This window comes from Sebastes fasciatus, chromosome 1 (genome assembly GCF_043250625.1).
Source record: "Sebastes fasciatus isolate fSebFas1 chromosome 1, fSebFas1.pri, whole genome shotgun sequence".
Lineage (NCBI taxonomy): Eukaryota > Metazoa > Chordata > Actinopteri > Perciformes > Sebastidae > Sebastes > Sebastes fasciatus.
Window position 1 is genome coordinate 24,370,395 of NC_133795.1, and position 18,776 is coordinate 24,389,170.

Genomic DNA, 18,776 nt, shown 5'->3' on the forward strand with positions numbered 1-18,776 from the left:
ACAGGGCTATGTTGGGCTGGGCAATATATCAATAATATATTGATATTGCGATATGAGACTAGATACCGTCTTAGATTGTGGATATCGTAATAATGCAGTGTTGTCTTTTCCTGGGTTTAAAGGCTGCATTTAAAAGCTGTTTTATTATTTGCCTTTACCCACTTTGTCATTATATCCACATTGCTGATGATTATTTATCAAAGATCTCCTTGTGTAAATATTTTGTGAAAGCACCAATGGTCAACTATACAGTATCATCGCAATATTGATATTGAGGTATTGGTAAAAAATATTGTGATATTTGATTTTTCTCCATATCGCCCAGCCCTAGGCGCTCAAAATAACGTAATCTAAATTAGACATAAATACGGCAGCGACCCTCTTGTTTATACACAAACATACGCATAGATTTTCATCTGGTTTCTGTACAAATATGAGGTACTATCGTAGAGCTTTGGATGCCAACAGATGGCTACAATAATTCCTCCATTTATGATTCAACGTCAGGATGTTAGTGACGTCGGGAGCATTTCAGTGCTGATAAGCTTTTGCGACACAGCATCATGCAAATTTCTTGTGCGAGTTGAAAAAGTTCAACTCGTTGCCTTTTCATTGGCTTTGTATATTGCGCCGCGAAGGTCAGAAATCAGTTACTAGATTAGAACCAGCTGCAGAACACGTTTTAGTGCATGATAGATGTTGAGCATCAATAGCAGACATACCTGTTAGAGTTACACAACCTATGTTAACATAAAAGGTCAAATCAAGACATAACACGGATGACAAACTCAGCATCATTTGATATTTTATGAAGAAATCAATGAAGAAAGCCCACTCTCCATCAGAGCTTGCCTTCTTGATAACCCGAGCAGCAACTTTGCAAAAATCTCTCATGTTAGTAGCTTGTTTAGTGTGCATTACCTGTAGCAGTGCTCTGGATGTAAGTAATTTCAGGTTGACTGGCAATTCACTCTGTGGCCATCCTGCCTGTAGCCTTAGGCAGTGAGGTTGCAGTGGGGAGGGAGCGCCAGCACCAGTCAATTACCAGTTAATAAACAGTGGAAGTTTTCTATTAGTGCTTGTTAGTGCGTGTAAAAGATTGTTGGTATGTGGAATTGGGGGAAGGCATTGTGACTATGGAATTAGAAAAAAAAATACAGCCATATTTCCTTTCCCTGGGTCTAATATACAGCACCCAGTTCTCTATACGGTTGCCATTTATGGAGATAATATTTGTTATTTGATTTTCAGCAGGCTATACAGTGCAATATATAGTATTTGCAAACTCATTTTTTCTGTTGAACAATGCAAAAATGTGTGCTCAGGAGTTTCACTTGATGCAGTATTTCATAAGTGGCTATAGAGAACTCTTTCCAATAAAGAGAATCCATTACATAAGCATTGCGGAGGCCAACAATGCAAGGCTGGCTGCATTGTGTCTTGTCATTGATAACATTAAGGGCCCATGGGGGATACGATGCAGGACCCTTTTTGGATTGCAGTTGTCACAAGTCTGATGTGTGGTAAATCCCCCACATATTTGGTTTCACAGTGCTTAAAGAGGAATATTGCTGTAAGGAAAATCAGTGCACCTGAATAGCCTTGGGAAGTAACATAACATTAATTGGATTTGGGAAAGTCACTCTCACCAAGGGGACACCGCTCAGACAGTCTGACAGCCAAAAGCATGAATCATTAAAACCCTACCCTGTCATATTAGACCACCAATAAACACCACTTCTTACATTTGTCGACATACAGAGCCAAGAGCTGTGGGTGTGTAACTAGGCAGAAAATGTTCACAGCAGATAAAAGACAGTCACAATAAATGGTCCCATCCATTCTATCCTGCAGGAAAGGGTGTAATTACACACCTTTTTACATTTATCTTTCAGGAAAGCAATGGATGCTCCTCTCCTAACCATTGCCACCTGGAACCAGCATATGGGCTGGCGCCCTCTTGGGGTAATGGGTGGGGCGGACTCTCTGTCGACCATTGGGTCATTGGTAACCAGCAGCTGGGAGGCCGCCCTCTCATCACATCAACAAATCTCGCTTTAATTAGCTCACCTGCCCGTTTCCTTCCTTTTCCTGCCCACGCTCCCCGAAGTCCTCCATCAAACCTTCCCTCAGCCGGCTTACAGGCTCACCTTCCTCTCTCATCCTGCCTCCACACCTGGGAATAGCTCCAGCTTCTCAACTTCACACCTACGCACACACACACACGCACAGCGAGTGCTATAAACAAGACTGACAATTGACTCCCAGAAAGCCTGGATCTCATTGATTTTTAAATAGTGCCTCAGTGATACCTTATTAGCATTTGGATCGCCACTGAGATGGTCATTGCTGAAGACCACGTTTCCTTTGTGCCTGTCAAAATAATTTCCACATTCACAGGTGGAAATGATCCACACCGGCTTTGTTGTTATGTTCACTGCAGGTTCGTTCCTTTGGCTGTTTAAAGAAGTCAAATAAGGGGACCAGCGGTTTACTGTATTGATCATAGTCACTGTCTGCATTTTAATGGGAACACAATCTATCCTCGCCTCAGTGTCCTTGTGTCCCTGGAGCCCAGTGAGCCTTTCTCACACAAAACGTTGCTTCATGTAACGGTTGAAATGTTTCATTCCAAATTGATAATGTGGACAATATGTTTCATGCTAATTATGGTGTGGATTTAAATAATTGTCCTATATGGAAAGAAAAGGGCTGTTTAACATTTTGATGAATAATAGGCCTTCATTAGCGAATAGCTCACTCGTACAATATAACAAAATGAGATTTCCTCTTTATACCCAGATCAAATTTTTCAAACGGTGGATATCTCATTAAGGAACGAGCCCCTTCATTTTCACATTTATCCGAATGATGCCAGTGCACGTTCCTGCCTTTGAATACCGTATGAAGTTGTGACAGGGCTCTTCCGATTGAGTGGATGGATCCCACTAGTGTTGCCAGACCGACTCTAGAGAGTGCTAACACATAAAGCAATCTAGGTCTAAGAAGATTGGCCTACAATGCTTGCCAATCTCGGGTGGCTGATAAAATCCAACCACCATCGAACTACCAGCACCGTGCGTTAGAGCGCTCCAGTCCCTCTGGTCCAGTGCCACTCGCTCTCTCTTAACCACAGGGCCTTCCATATGGACGCTATTATGGCTGCCGCTTAATTACCTATCAAAAAAACATTTCACTGCACTTGACGGAGGGCTAGCAGAAGGGGAGATGGAGAAAAACAGACAGAGACGGAGGAAAAAGAGCAGGCATAAAAAAATAGTGAAAGATGGGAATGAGAAATGGGAAAGTGGGACTGAGAGATTGATAGAGAGGACGAGCCATACATCTGCGCAGTGAATTTGAATAGATGGAGACAGACACGGGTGGAGGGGTGGGGGCGAGTGGGGGAATAGCCTCGCCATGCAGACGGGGAGAGCGCTGATCTGGCCAGCATCCTTTGTTTAGTGTTTACAAACAACAGACAACAAGAGAGGAAAAATCAGGGAGGGTCCCGGCCAGGAGAGGCTATAAATTACCTGTGATTGATGCTTGCCGCCGCGGAGGACGACAGCAAAAGACGTGCGGTGCTCATCGCTGACCCTCTCTTCACTCCCTCCTCCCCGCCGCCACCCCAACAATTCACAATTAGCTGTTCCGTCTGTCACATGGCCCACCCTTAGCGGTCATACACCAAAATAATAATCATTTCCTGCCGGACGGACTGCTAGTTAGTAGAGCAGCTTTCACCACGGGGGGTTTGATGCATCAGCCACGGGCGCTACACTTTAAATGTCAACCGCCATCACTCCGTTTCAGGCAAACAAATTTGCCATTCGTCTAAAGAATATAGATTTATTTTCCCTCTTAATAAGATATTGGCTCTTTTTATTGAAAATAATCGGACAAATGTCTTGGCTGAGGAGTTACATCTTGTAGAGCGGACAGTATGGTTACTAAAACAAGTAGAACTAAAAGTAACACCAAAATAAAAACCAATCTAATGGTATAAAAATAAGAATAATGAAGAGAAAGCTGAAACTAGGCCAAAAGTGTAATGTTTGACTCCAATAATAACTGAAACATCAGGCACTGTTTTTAGTCTTGGTCTTTTGATCTTGGCATTGGTAGAAGCAAGCAACCTAAAATTGAACACCTGCAGGTTATATACTCATACGAACGTTGGGGGCTAAGTCTGTCTTTTGTTTATATCATTGAGTTTTTTAGCATTCGACATATAAAATTGATATTTTAGATATAGAGAGTGTTCCAACTCACAGCAAATGAGATAACATCTTAACAAGAGTCCACAGTAATTTGGGTATTCTGTGAAAATGTACAAAAGATGTTTAAAAAGTAGGGCCCTCAATCGATTAAAATATTAAATCACAATTAATCAGATGATGGTCCATAGATAATTGTGATTAATTGCACATTTTTTATCTGTTCAAAATGTACCTTAAAGGGAGATTTGTAGTGTTAGTAAGTATTTAATACTTTTATCAACATGGAAGTGGGCAAATATGCTTGCTTTATGCAAATGTATGTATATATTTTATTATTGGAAATAACACAAAACAATGACAGATATTGTCGAGAAACCCTCACAGGTACTACATTTAGCATAAAAAATATGCTCAAATCATAACATGGCAAACTGCAGCCCAACAGGCAACAACAGCTGTCAGTGTGTCAGTGTGCTGACTTGACTATGAATTGTCCCAAACTGCATGTGATTATCATAAAGTGGGCATGTCTGTAAAGGGGAGACTCGTGGGTACTATCAACTACGATGTGAAATGACAAAGTTCTTGTAGATGGCAGGGTTGAGGTACTTTATAGTCAGCAGCGTCCTTGTGAAAAGTGACCAGTCAGTGTCGTTTTGTGTTTTTTTTTGGACTACATCAAAAGAATAAAACACTAAGGTTACAGTATTGAGCCATGATACATAATAAATCAATATTCATTTTGTCTCTTGTAGCTTGAAGCTGCCCTCCACAATCCTGTTCACTGCGCATTGTTGGGCTTCTCTGCAGCGAGCACCTCCTTACCTCAAGGCTACTTCTGGGTAAGTAATGGCTTTCTTACAAACACACACACATGCATGCATGTACACATACACACACACACACACACACACACACACACACACACACTCAATTGAATGCCAAATGACTAAAACAAATGACAAGGAAAAACAATGCCTATTTTACAAGTTGCTGGTAATTTTCGCTTTTAACACAATAACCATGACCATTTAAACGTCCTTTCTACGTTCTGCTCCCATCCATTAAAAAGCAGAATAAAAAATGTATCTCAAGGCTAAGAATGGGACATGCACCATTTTTCTCTGTAAAACGTCGCCAAGAAACTGTGAATTAATACAGTACAGTATAAAGGCTAGTGGTAGGTAACTGCTGCAGAGTGTTTTATGATGAGTGGGGCAAATTGTACCGTCAGACTATCACATCACAATCCGCGGACTTTTGGCAATTTAGCTGGATCTAGAAAGGGGGGGGTTAAGGGAAAAGAAATTATGCTGAGAATCTGCTATTAATCTTTAAGTTTCAATTTTTGTTCCCGATCCAGTTTAGAGAAGGTGGGCAATTTATCAGGTAATCCTCTTTCGACCTAAAAGGTGGCTAAATCCAGTGTAGGCCCTCCAGGACACAGACTACGGCTCAGTGTCTCAGACTTTTGCTTCTGTGGTGCTATTCAGAAAAGAGCACTGGATGCTCACTCAGATGGGGAAAATGAGATATGATGGAGCTGGCATTTAGGGCACTGTGATATCAGTGTTTGAAGGAGCACACACCACTCTGACCTTCAACCTCTCTTACAGATGACTTAAACGCCCCTGACCTTGTCCTCCCACACCATTTGGAGGCACAAAGGTAGTTTGTCCACATGCTGTGTGTCACACTGGTACAGCATGTGTCCTCTACAGTGAGTGAAGGCTTGTGTTCATGCACAATAAACCATTCGCAGTTGCTTTAGTCAATATCTGTAGTGATAATGGTCATTCATTTCTAAAGCATAGTAGCAAGGCATACAGCAAATAGATGAACATTATTAAGTCAAGATTGGGGTGTAAGAAAAAAATATTGAGTATTGCGATATCAGTGTATGTGCCCTCTCAAAGTAGTGCTATGATGTTGGATGTTACAGGGACTGTGATAAATGCAAATGCAGATCCCACTGTTCTGATTGAAAATAAACTTTTTTTACTTAGATGTTATGTATATGGTGATATGTTCTTTATACTACGCTTGTTTTCCTAAAATTAGATTAAAACAATTACAATACATTGCCTTGCTTACAGAATTGCAATAATTGTAATCGTAACCCCTGTATCGGGATACGTATCGTATCGCCAGATTCTTGCCAATACACAGCCCTAGTCAAAACCAAGTCAAGTCTCAAATCTGTCAGAGCAAGTCTCAAGTAAAGTCATAAGTCTTCAATGTAAATTCCAAGTCTTTCAGGTCTCTGAATGCTGACCATTAAAATGACATGGCATTTAAACGTTTCCCTTTCAAAGCCGCGTTAGTGTTTTACACATAGTTTAGAACAAGTCCCTACAATTAACAGGCCTAATAATCAAATATGTAATGTGTGGGACCATCTGATGCCCACCTGCCATTGTCCTATTTATTTTTGTATTGTTCTGGAATTTTAGCAGGTCAAAACTTGAAAGGTACTTGAATGTTTTCAATTTCAAAGTCAAATCTTCATGGAGTAAAGTTTAAAGTGAGTCAAGCTCATGTTACATTACAAGCCCACCTTTTTATCAAATACTCAATTTGAGTAAGTTTGCCTCAAAAGAAAAAAGAGTTTGGATCTGAATGTAGAAATATTAGAGGTTTTCTGAGATAGATCATTGTTCAATAAACAATGAAAATACACCTCTTGATTGAATTGTGATTGCATTTGTTGTGTTCGGAGACAGTCACATTTCATATTCTGAATAAATGTTGGTACACTTGATACATTTCAACAGCTTGAAAATGTTTGCCTGTAGAGACCCAAGGACTGTGGCTCCTTTGAGGTGAATGCTATCTGTAAAGAAGTCTTAAATTAAATCCGGCTAGTAGGAGGTATTTCACTTCAAGGTGCAATGTGTAACATCTGGGCAGCATTTTCTAGCACTGTAGCATCCAGTCTGCCTTCAGATGTCCATGAGAGGACAAAGAAGTTATACATCCACTGTCCATGTACGTTTAGATAGTTTGTTTATTGGATTCATAGACTGTATATAAGAAATGGACGTAGTCACCGTGACGTCACCCATTGGTTTGTGGACTGCCATTTTGAAGCCTCAAATTTGGCATTTTGGCTGTCGCCATCTTGGTATTTGGCCGTCGCCATGTCGTTTTTTGGCAACCAGAAGTGACACGAGAGGGTGGAGCTAAGTATAACTAAATGCTGAATAAGACATTTTTAGGCGACCAAATAGGTTATAATTATCTTTCATGAACTGAAAACACACCTTGAAAGGGTTAAAGTTGTAAGAAGAAAACACGGACAACACCGTGGTAGTGACCTGTCAATAACAATGTAGCCACGCCCTAAAGCATACTTTGCTTTATGGTCTATTTTACACTAAATGGGACCATAATTTACCCAAATGAACATCATGCTGTATTGAAGAAGACTTGAAACTAGGGATTGAGACCATAAACTCATGTTTACAATGTTTACTGAGGTAATAAATCAAGTGAGAAGTAGAGTCATTTTCTCATAGACTTCTATACAATCAGACTTCTTTTTGCAACCAGAGGAGTCGCCCCCTGCTGGCTGTTAGAAAGAATGCAAGTTTAAGGCACTTGTGCATTGGCTTCACTTCTCAGACCTGGAGGTAGCCCACTGATTGGATTAAGTGGCAGAAACGAGAAAACAACTCGCATCCTCGCCTCGTCCTCCCCGCTGCCAAGAGACTACTTCGCTGGGAGTAGATTATTTAGCAGCTCCGGGAGACAGACAGACCTTCCGTTACCAGTTAGCTCGAAATCAGCCTGCTGTGACTCCTGGTGTCACGGTTTTCGCTGCCTTCCAATCCGAGCCACCACAGCCGGCAACTGAAGCTCCTTCCTCCAGAGCCATCGCACGCTTCCATCCTGGCAAAGCAGTCCCCCGTCAGTGGGGAGAAAGAAATGAAAACACAAGTCATGCCCTCATCTCTGCCAACCCAGGCACAAACAAATAAACAAACTACCAAAAACGTACACGGACCATACAGCTTTTACTTATTTTTGTCGAATTTTGAGTATTCTCGCCCTGCTGTTAGTTATTATTTGGCTTTTTTTCTAATAAATGATGACTTTAAATGTAGATTGTATGGACCCAGTAGTAGAGGTGAAATGCTGACCCCTATTTCTTTGGAGCACGTAGCAACGCATTACACTGTGCACCTTAAGAGTCTACATTTTCAGCAGACAGCTTTTCGTCATGAATAGAATTCAAATCTCCTGAGTCAATTTACTCGGCAGGACATTCCTGCTTACTCAGAAGTTCTGGAAACCAACCTTTGCAAACAGGACATGTACCTCTTAGGGTACTAAGCACATCTGACTTTCCAGCTCAGTGAATGTTACAGTACAACATGTAACCACAGCAAAAAAACAAACTGGTCTCCAAACTAAAAAAATAATAGTGAAGGCTTGCCGATCCAGCAAGAATAATTAGTGGCTGAGCAATCCCGCCCCCAGTTGGTTCTACCTCCCTGGCAGGCTTGTCAAATAAGGGATGACACTAATCATATTAAAGTGAGATGGGCTATGGGGATTTCTGTGTGCTTTGATCAGAGTAATGACATTGTGTCTAATCGGCCTGATACCCCAGTGTTTCCCTGTTTGCCTTCACCTTCCTTGTCCCACTTTTCCAAACATCCTACTCTCATTTTTTAGATAAAGTCTCCATTAACTTTGCCGTTTTGTTTCTCTTTTTCTTCACTTATTCAGGACGTTAGAATTCATAGCAAGTGTCACAGTAATGGGGAGCTTGAAACGCATCCGTTTCAGAGTACATCAACAATCTGGTGACCCATGGTTTTTGGCTTTTTAATGTGGCAAATATAATTGCGCCGAGTGTGCCATCATGACTATTCTCCCACGCTCCCTCGCTGCGTCCAGAGCAATCTAATTAATGCTGGCAGAGCATTTACTGTTTGGGAAGTTTTTGCTTCTCCCAAACTGAGAGCAGGAATCCGTCCAGGGCACAGCTCCAGATATCTATTTCTCTAAATAAGTAGTGATGACTTTGTCAGGACACGGTATTTGCACTGGATATTGGGCGGGGAGAGAGAGTGGGTCGGGGGGGTGTTGAATTGAAAAGAGGAGGGGAAAGTGTTGGTTGACAGGGACCGTAGTGATGGAGGTGTGTGGAGGGGTTTGGGAGGTACAGACGGGCAGGTTAATGTATAAATTGTGGAGGAGTCTGGGTGAAGGGGGCCATGCCTCTGGCTCTGGTTACACAGAGTCACTTGAAACGGTGTTTTTTTTGGGCTCGTCGCTGCAAGATAAGTCCTCGCTATCTTTTTTTTCACCCTGTGCATCAGACTGTTATTTGTTCTGGCTCATTCTCAAGAGCCCACAGGATCGCTCCTGTCCAGATTCTGCACGCTGATACAAATCAAACAAATGATTGCATGCAAATAAGGGTGAGCGTGGAGGAGAGGAGCTAAAGACTATATTTAGCTCATGTCACATCCACACGATTTGATTCATACAGAGAATAAATCTTTGGTGTCTAGCAGCAAGCAGCCGTGCTTCTTTTAGCAAGAAGGACATTGTATTTTGTCTGGACATCCACCGAGGCGAGTAATGACGGAATGAAATCATACTGAAAACCCACAGCGACACTTTAATTGTTTGCGAATAGGAGCAATGCCACCTTAATTGGAAATGCATCAGAGATAGGTTGGAGGGCTCCTGCTGTCTTCGTTTTCTCAGCATTGGCTTTGACAGGCTTACACAAAGGCCAATATAAATGTGGTGCCTAGGAAATCAAGCCTCTATTGAGGCAGACACCAGCGCCTGTGGGGTGTGAACCGCCTGGGAAGCTTGGTATGATTGGTGGACCTTTTTTTGATAACATCTAAGGCTGCTTTCTTGTTTGTTTGGGAGAAACCCTAACAAACAAGTCCCTCTTCAAAAAGGGATAGACATCTACAGGCGCTGATTGGTTGAAACTTGGTCCGGATTGAGCCCCTGAAAGGTCCCAGCTTTCAAAAGCTCCATTTCTATGCTTGTGTTTACTTATTCGTTGGTACTAAGGCAACGTATACTCATGCAGCGTTTCGTATGATATCTTACAAAAAGTTATTCCTCATTTTTCGTGTGTTTTCCTTCAAATGTCCAGTAAAACGTGTCAATTTCAGATTGTTACATTCATACAGACTTTTTAAAATAAATTTACGTCTTCACAGTAAATAACGTGGTTTTGTTTAGCCAACAAATCTACTTAGTTAGGTTTAAGGCCGATTCTCATCAGTGTGATGGGAAAATGCGGCACGGGAAAATCGAAGTGCGAATTTTCTGCATGAACCGTTTCCACCTCCACACAACAAAAACCTATCCAGACTAGGAATGGTATTAATTAACCGTTAACCGACATTAAGAATTTTGACCGATTAATGCTATCAATTAAAGGGTTAAAAGACATATTGAAAAATAAATAAAAACCTGAGGAAAACTCTGAGGAGCAGCTTGTCACTTTAAGGAAAATAGCTGGTCGACTTTAACATCCCACCTTAAGTGAGTCTGAGCCAGTGTTGCAATATACAGGAAGTTGGCTCGGGTCTTGAGGAGTTGTAGCATTTATTCACCAAAAAATCTATACACTGCACTGCTACGTTCACAGCTATAACGCCACACACACACGGTCTGTTGACCACTAGCTTACGTTAGGCAGGGCTGACAGACCTTATGTGTGTGACAATGGCGGGCACGAAGCTAACAGCAACACAACAGCTGCGAACACAGCACATACACACACACACGATCTGTCGACACTCGCTTACGTTACACCAACCTCGCAGCTAAACTAAATGATGCAGTGAAGACTTACTGGGAAAGTGGCTGCATGTGTCCACGACTATGCACGCAGCAACGTGGCTGCCAGACGGGTGAACTGGGAACTCAGTTGGGTATTTTGCACATACACTGCAGTAATCTTGTTGGTTACCATTTAATAATCGGTTAACAAGGGTTGGCTATTGGTCAGAAAAAAATTCAAAATTAGCATCCCAAATCCAGGCAGAGAATTTCTAAGGGGCTAGCGTACACAATGCATAAACTAATTGGACTCCAAATGTGATGCTAACTCTAGCCCTGTTTCATGACCAACATATAATATTAGCAAGTGCATATCAGCTACATTATCATCTTCATTGTATCTCAGCTGCTGGGTGATCTCAAGCCATACGTTGTCCTTTATTTGGTTGTTGAGATAGTAGTGTTTGTTGTACATTATTGGGTGTTGAGAAGGGGATGGCCCATTGTTATTCTGAAACACCAATAGTCAGAAAAATTTCCCACTGGACCAAAAAAAAACATTTGTCCGAAAGTCTGTTTCCCCAAAAACAAACTCCCATTGTTCCGGAGGCCCATTGCTCCAAAAATATATACTCCATGCAACAAACAGAAGCACTTGGCTAATTATTATGCAGAATGACAAAGATCAGTTAGAACAAAGGATTTCATTGGTCAAACACGGAAATCCGCTGAAATCAAGGTCCATCCGAATATTTTTCCCCCGCACGAATGTTCCGTAGGGTTGTGCAAGAATTCATAAGAACCCACGAAATCAGTTTTTATAAATTTCTGTGTACATTTTTTGGACGGAAATCCATGCTTGGTGTGAAATGGCTTTTAGGCAACAAAACTACTTGATTAGTTTTGGGAAAAGATCGGGGTTTTGATTAAAATAACCTAGTGTTTTTTGACCCACCATGATTACGTGGATTACATTTCAATTGATTTATGTGGTATATACATATACAAATTACAGTGCATTACTTTTCGTAGGTAAAGCTACGAACGGTGTACGAGAACAGCCTGGGTGAGAACAGCTTCTTCAAGTGTTCAATGTGACCTTCGACATGTTAATATCAAATGTCTGTTCACTGAATTGAAAATAATATTATTTTATTTTGATCATGAACTGACTCCAATAATAAATCAGGCACTTGATCTTGTAAACTCATAAAAAAAAAACTCATTGATAAGCAACTCAGAGCCTTTCAGTAACGTACGAGAGCCTCTCTGTTCTTCGCTGATGAAAAGATCGCAGACTTATAAGAATTGTTTGATGTTCCAGAGATGACATTGTGAATCCATTACATAATGTGTTTAAAATTCTAAGTGATACTCAAAAAAAGTGAGGGAGGACTACAAACGACAAGGTCTGAAAGGATAATTGATTTGAACTTTTTTGAAATCTAAATTGCTGACAGGTAGAGAATGTTTAACCAAAGACACATTATCCTCTGGCCTTCGCAATTTGATTAAGACAGAAAACGCACATTGCAAGCATGATCTAAGGGAGGCTGGCCTGGTTCTGCTCTCTACTCTCCCTATCTTTTTTTTCTGTTTCAGCAGAATAGTTTATTACCCGTGGCATTATGATTCAGTCCATTGGTGCAGCTTAACATGGGGTCTTGACCTTTTTCAACCAGGTTTTTTTTTCTCCCTACAGGTGGCTGGTGGAGAAGGCTCGCATGGGCAGATAGAGATATTTTCACTCAACAGGCCAATGCCAAGGACTGTTAAGAGCCTGCAAGTAGGCTCTGCTGTCCGATGTCTGGAATATGTGCCAGAACCTTCTCCGGCTGAGGAAGTGGAGGCCGGAGTTCACAAGGCCCCCTCGGGGATCACGGCCAACATTTGTGTTGGATTAGACGATGGGCGGTAAGAGACTGATCACAGAAAGCTGCAGACACCTGAGGAATAAAAACAACAACCTTTTTTTTAGTGATTATAGAATTAGGTCAAATTATGAAATTAGATTTATTGGAAACTAGAATGGCACTCGGAGAGCGCAGACCTCCGCCAAGGTGCCTGACTTTAAAAACAGATCACAGATCACAGCTCACAACTGGCGGTACTGTGAGGTGGTCGGCTTATTATTAACACGGTTTGTTTCCATGTAGCATGATCCGGATCGCCCCCAAAATCTAATGGATTGCTCATTGTACTACACTCCACCCCTCCAAAAAATGTCATTCAAATCCATCGCAAACTTTTGGAGTAATCCTGCTAAAAGACAGACAAACAAACAAACAAACCAACGCTGGAGAAAATATAACCTCCTTGGCCCAAGGCATTTGGCCTAGGAGGAGGTAATAATTAGGGCTGTCAATCGATTAAAATATTTAATCACAATTAATCGCATGATTGCCCAGTTAATCGTGATACAAATCACACATTTTTTATCTGTTCAAAATGTACCCTTAAGGCAGAGTTGTCAAGTGTTTAATACTCTTATCAACATGGAAGTGGGAAAATATGCTGCTCTATGCAAATGTATGTATATATTTATTATTAGAAATCAAAACAATGACAAGTATTATCCAGAAACCCTCACAGGTACTGAAGTTAGCATAAAAAAATTATGCTCAAATCATAACATGGCACCTCAAGCCCAACAGGCAACAACAGCTGTCAGTGTGTCAGTGTGCTGACTTGACTATAACTTGCCCCAAACTGCGCGTGATTATCATCAAGTAAACGTGTCTGTAAAGGGGAGATTCATGGGTACCCATAGAACCCATTTTCATTCACATCTTGAGGTCAGAGGTCAAGGGACCCCTTTGAAAATGGTCATGACAGTTTTTTCTCACCAAAATCTAGCGCAAGTTTGGAGTGTTATTTAACCTCCTTCCTAACAAGCTACTATGACATGATTACCAACGGATTCCTTAGGTTTTCTAGTTTCTTGTGATGTCAGTATCTTCACTCTAACTCTGCTACAACCTAAAAAAGCGTTAAAGAAATAAGTGGTGTTAAAACGAATTTGCGCGAACACATTATTATCACGTTAACTTTGACAGCCGTAGAAATAATAAATAGAAACAATATTGAAAAAACAGATATAAAGACATTTTTTCCCAGTATATTCCACATCCTCTGTTGTAAAATAGTATCCTGTATCATCCACTGTTACAGTGCCCTGATATTTCTAACTGTATAGATTTGCTTGTCAATATTTCATGAAAGCAAGAAATCAGAGTTGATACCCCGACACAGCATCAATACCGCTACTGCTGCTAAGATCACAGTTTTGTTTTCAAATCCAATAAACCATCTGATCCCCTCTGTGTAACAGACGGTAGGTTTAATCTCAGTCTCCTGTCATAGTTACTGTGAATAAATTGCTTGTTTCTTTTTTTTTCCAAACAAAGAATATTCTTCAATTTTACATTTAGCCATTATACCACTACTCTGTAACTTTCATTTACAGTTTTGTTCAGTCATTTGTATAAGAACCTAAATCATATGTCAGCATTTTTTTTATGCTGACTCATTCTCTTTCAATGTAAGTGTCTGTCCAGGGAAAAAGAAAAAAAGACATACAGTAAAATAAAAAATATACCCTTTCAGCATTTTAGCACACTCGAAAGACTGCCAGCTCCAATGCTGCTTAACATTTTCGTCTCAGACAGAGAAACAAACAGCACTGTGCATTTATCATTCTGAAGAAGACAACAAGATGCAGCGAAGTTCAGATGGCATTTCAAACACAAGAAAGACAGAGTGGCTGCACATACACAATGCTTTGCTCCAAAGTGCACTGTTAAATCAAACCGTATGAAAACGAGGCACTCTGTCATTTCAAATGACGCTCATTTATCACGTTGGCTTGTGCCGCTTTTTTTGTTTTTCCAGCGTACTGGTCTACGGCAGTGTGGACACTGCAGCACAGTGCCTGTTGACCCTCAGTAACCCAGAGGGCTGCCCCGTGCTGTGCCTGAAGCACTCCTCCCGCTTCCTGTTTGCAGGCCTGCGGAACGGGAACATGATGGTTTATGGAAGAAGTGACAACGGTAAGGTGCTTCCAAGGTTGCCAGTAAACATTCTCTATGTGTGGTCTGTTGGGGGAAGTGAGGGCGTGTAATTGTCACTGGCACTTTTTTAAAATGTTATATGGTCAAATATGATGGGAAATTAAAGGGGACCTATTATGCTCATTTTCAGGTGCATACTTGTATTTTGGGTTTCTACTAAAACATGTTTACATGCTTTAATGTTTAAAAAACACTTTATTTTTCTCATACCGACTGTGCTGCAGCACCTCTTTTCACCCTCTGTTTGAAATGCTCTGTTTGAGCTCCTGCCCCCACCCACCAAAAAGCCCAGTCTGCTTTGATTGGTCAGCTGACCCACTCTGTTGTGATTAGTCAACCAAACCAAACTCTTCGGACTCCGCTCCAGCTCCATTCTAACTAGCTTTGTTTAAGGGCGTTGCCAAACTAGCCGCTAGGCAGATACTATGCAAATGTGGTGACATCACCACGTTAAAGACGAAAACGCAGGACTTCAAGCAAGGCAGTTCAGGAGCAGTGTTTCTGTGGGGGAGAGTAACTCCCTTTGGTGTGGACTTTGGGCTTTGTAACTTTGCAGAACTTTTACATGCACAAAAATAACTACATAGCACAATAAAGGAAAGGGGAAAAGCCCAAAAGCATAATAGGTCCTCTTTAAACCAAACTAATTCAAGATGCAAAACATGATGAGGCCTGTCATTGTTATTGCATTTGGATTATATCAAAGCAATACAAACCTAATTAGATAAATAGGGTTTATTAATTTAACAATAAATTATATTTTGAATACTTCTCTTGGTTATTTATTGATATGAGGTCATCTGATGTTTCATATCCCTTTTTGCGTTTGTAGATTGGTTAGATTTGTTTTTTTATCCCAATGAGATGTGACCGGTGAAATGGACTGAAAAGTATTTTATTGTTAATTTCTAATAGGGGCTTAGACAAAAAACAGTTTTTCCTACTGTGAATTAATTAGTACAAATGAGTTTTACTGTTTTCATGCATTATAAATTCATGATGCAGCTCCGCAGTAAACATCTCTTGTGTTCAAATAGTTTTTACTCATTTGGCCGATAAATGTTTGCATTATGAGTCACGTGGGATATATTTTCCAGTAAATCCATTTTCAGAATGAGAGTATGTTGTGAAATTATGTTAATTTTAGACTGCCTTTCAAAGGACTGCCTCAGAATCACTCTCTCTTTTACGCTATACTTCCCATTCCTACTGATTTTTCACACCTACTCTAAGTATGAAAATAACATTTCACCATGTGGTAGATGGCATGCCATGTTTAGTCAGGCATCGCGCAGGGCCAGGGGGGGCTTAACACCATCTCAGCAGTAGTTTGCCATCTTCACAGCCAGCGGGAGCACAATAGCTCTATCACCGGCTTCTTCTTACCTGGCCACAGTGTGTCAGCGCGCCTGCCTTCCTCTGCTCTCCTCCCAAGCAGAAAGGATGATTAATTACACCAAGCTGCTGCATGCCGATTAAATATTACTATTCATGCTTTGTGTATAAAAAAAAAGGACAGCAGAAAAGCTCTGCAGGGTGCCGGGGAATGTTTGTGGATTCGGCACATCTGTTAAAGATTTATGCCCTTGACTAGCGTGCTACTGTCTAAAAACAAGTCGGAAGCAGCCAGGAAATGCTAAGGCTTCAGGTGAGACTTCTATCAAAAGACGCATGAGCACATGCAAACACAGTTGCTTAGTGATTAATGTGCTGCAGGTTTCCTCACCGAGATTTGCACATCAGACATCATGACAACTTGTCAACAATGAAAATATTTTTGCAGCGTGAGGCGGAGACGTTTTTTGGAACAAAAAGCCTGGTCCCTCGCTGCGCTAAAGAGGCAGAAGCGCTGGCATGGTCTTGCTCAGCGCAATGGGGCCGACGGGACATTTACATGAGTGAATTTTGAAAAGGTGGAAAAATGACCTTTATAACATGCCAAGCAATTAACCTGCGGAAGTCAGAAGGCACCGTGAAGCTATTCTGCTATGAAAGGCAGAAATAAACAACTCAAAATGTTAATTAAATGGCTGGGTGCACTCCGTTCTCTAATTTTGCTTCATTAAAGCATTGCAAAGGAAATGCGTATGTAATTCACTTTATAATGTGCTTCTGTGGTGACTGCAACATGATTAAAACTCAAAGAAAAAAAAAAGGGTCTGCTTCATTTTCACACTGATGAAGCAAAAAGGAGAGCGAGAGAGCGAGAGAGAGGGAGAGGAACGGAGTGGAAAGTAGATTAAAGTGTACACCAGACTTATTAGCATGTGGGTGGCAAAGGTGCAAACATTGTGCCGAACAGTGCGTGGCGACTCAAATGGAAGTCACAGTCTTTATTTGGTCAACCTGTTGTTCATACTGTGTCACAAACGAGCCTCCACTGCGAGCTCTCCCTCCACTGATGCCTCAGTATTTGCTCAGCGACATTAAATAGCTTTAAGAGAATTTTGAAAGTAAACACCAAGCTAACTTGCTGTGATACAAGTGGGAAGAATTTAATTTAATTGCCTTGCTCAATGTGACAGTGTTCAAATAGAAGTGGGGCATGTGTTCAGAGTATATTATTATAACTTGTATACTAGCAGGGATAATAGCCAGTCATTTTAAGGGTTTATTCACATCCTACTTTTTTCCCCCAGATGATTTTTGGGACCCAGAATCTTCCAGATGTGTGAAACTGGGCTCAGAACCGGTTCGGACAATGTTGGTGTTAGATGACTCGGTGTGGGCAAGCTGCGGGAACTCCATCACAGTCATGGACATCTCCAGCCTCAACACTCAGGTAAATGACTACATCACTACTGGGCACATAATGTTGCAGTTTAACTTAAAAAAAAACAGGCAATGATTTTCATCAAAGCAAAACTGCTTCCATCTGAGCAAATTGTCAGAAGTTTGCTTTATTTAAATGGGTATTCCTCCTTAAAGGCGAAGCAACAAAGCTGCATCAATTCAACGCTGCTCAAATGCACTGTTGAAGTGTTCTAAACGTGAGTAATTTACGTTAAAGGAAAAGTCTTGATGAATTGAAATAAATAGGGGCAGCAAAACTATATCAAAAAATCTGTTTACAAACTGTCACACAACTCGCATAAACAGTCTTACATAAACAAGCTCGCGATTCGTCTGTGCGAGTACTGCTATGATATAGTTTTGCTGTTGTTAATGCATCAAGACTTTGTGTGTTTGTGTTTTGATTGTTCGTGCTACATGCTTGCCACACAGGAGAAGTTTCAGTTGGATGCAACCTCACTGCTAGATGCCGCTAAATCCTACACACTGCACCTTTAACTTTGCATATATTAGATTATGGCACACATCTTTTCGGTTCATTTTCTGTTTGTGTATATAGTTTTTAAAGGATTTTTTTTTTTCCTGATGGAAATAACTGGAACTCGATGGCCAGGTCGTGTGGCATACATTGCAAAATATTTTTTACAGTATAGGTTAAATACATTGTCATTAAATTTGCAAAGTTGTTATTGAGCACAAATAATGCTTGTATTGTATTTATTTGTGTTGTATTCATTGTTCTTTGCACTATTTCAGCAATTTAGCAAAACATTTTTTAGAAATTTGTAAAGATTATAATATTTAGCAATTCAAAAGCTCATGTTTGAAACAATTTTTTTACTGGTTCATGAATAAGCCTCAAGGAAATGTGTTATGTTTCTTCCATCCCTACTTCCAAGGTCAACTCCAGCCACCTCCCCAG

At 40.8% G+C, this 18,776-nt stretch overlaps 1 protein-coding gene across 3 annotated transcripts in view; it reads left to right on the plus strand.

Annotated features, from left to right (window-relative positions):
* arhgef10la (Rho guanine nucleotide exchange factor (GEF) 10-like a) overlaps positions 1-18,776 on the plus strand; it is a 148,821-nt gene that overhangs the window by 112,153 nt on the left and 17,892 nt on the right. For all 3 annotated transcript variants that reach the window (XM_074639229.1, XM_074639244.1, XM_074639238.1), the window contains 4 exons: positions 4,979-5,065; positions 12,694-12,905; positions 14,883-15,040; positions 17,701-17,843. In XM_074639229.1, the coding sequence (XP_074495330.1) occupies positions 4,979-5,065; positions 12,694-12,905; positions 14,883-15,040; positions 17,701-17,843 (600 nt within the window). The remainder of the gene's footprint in view (positions 1-4,978; positions 5,066-12,693; positions 12,906-14,882; positions 15,041-17,700; positions 17,844-18,776) is intronic.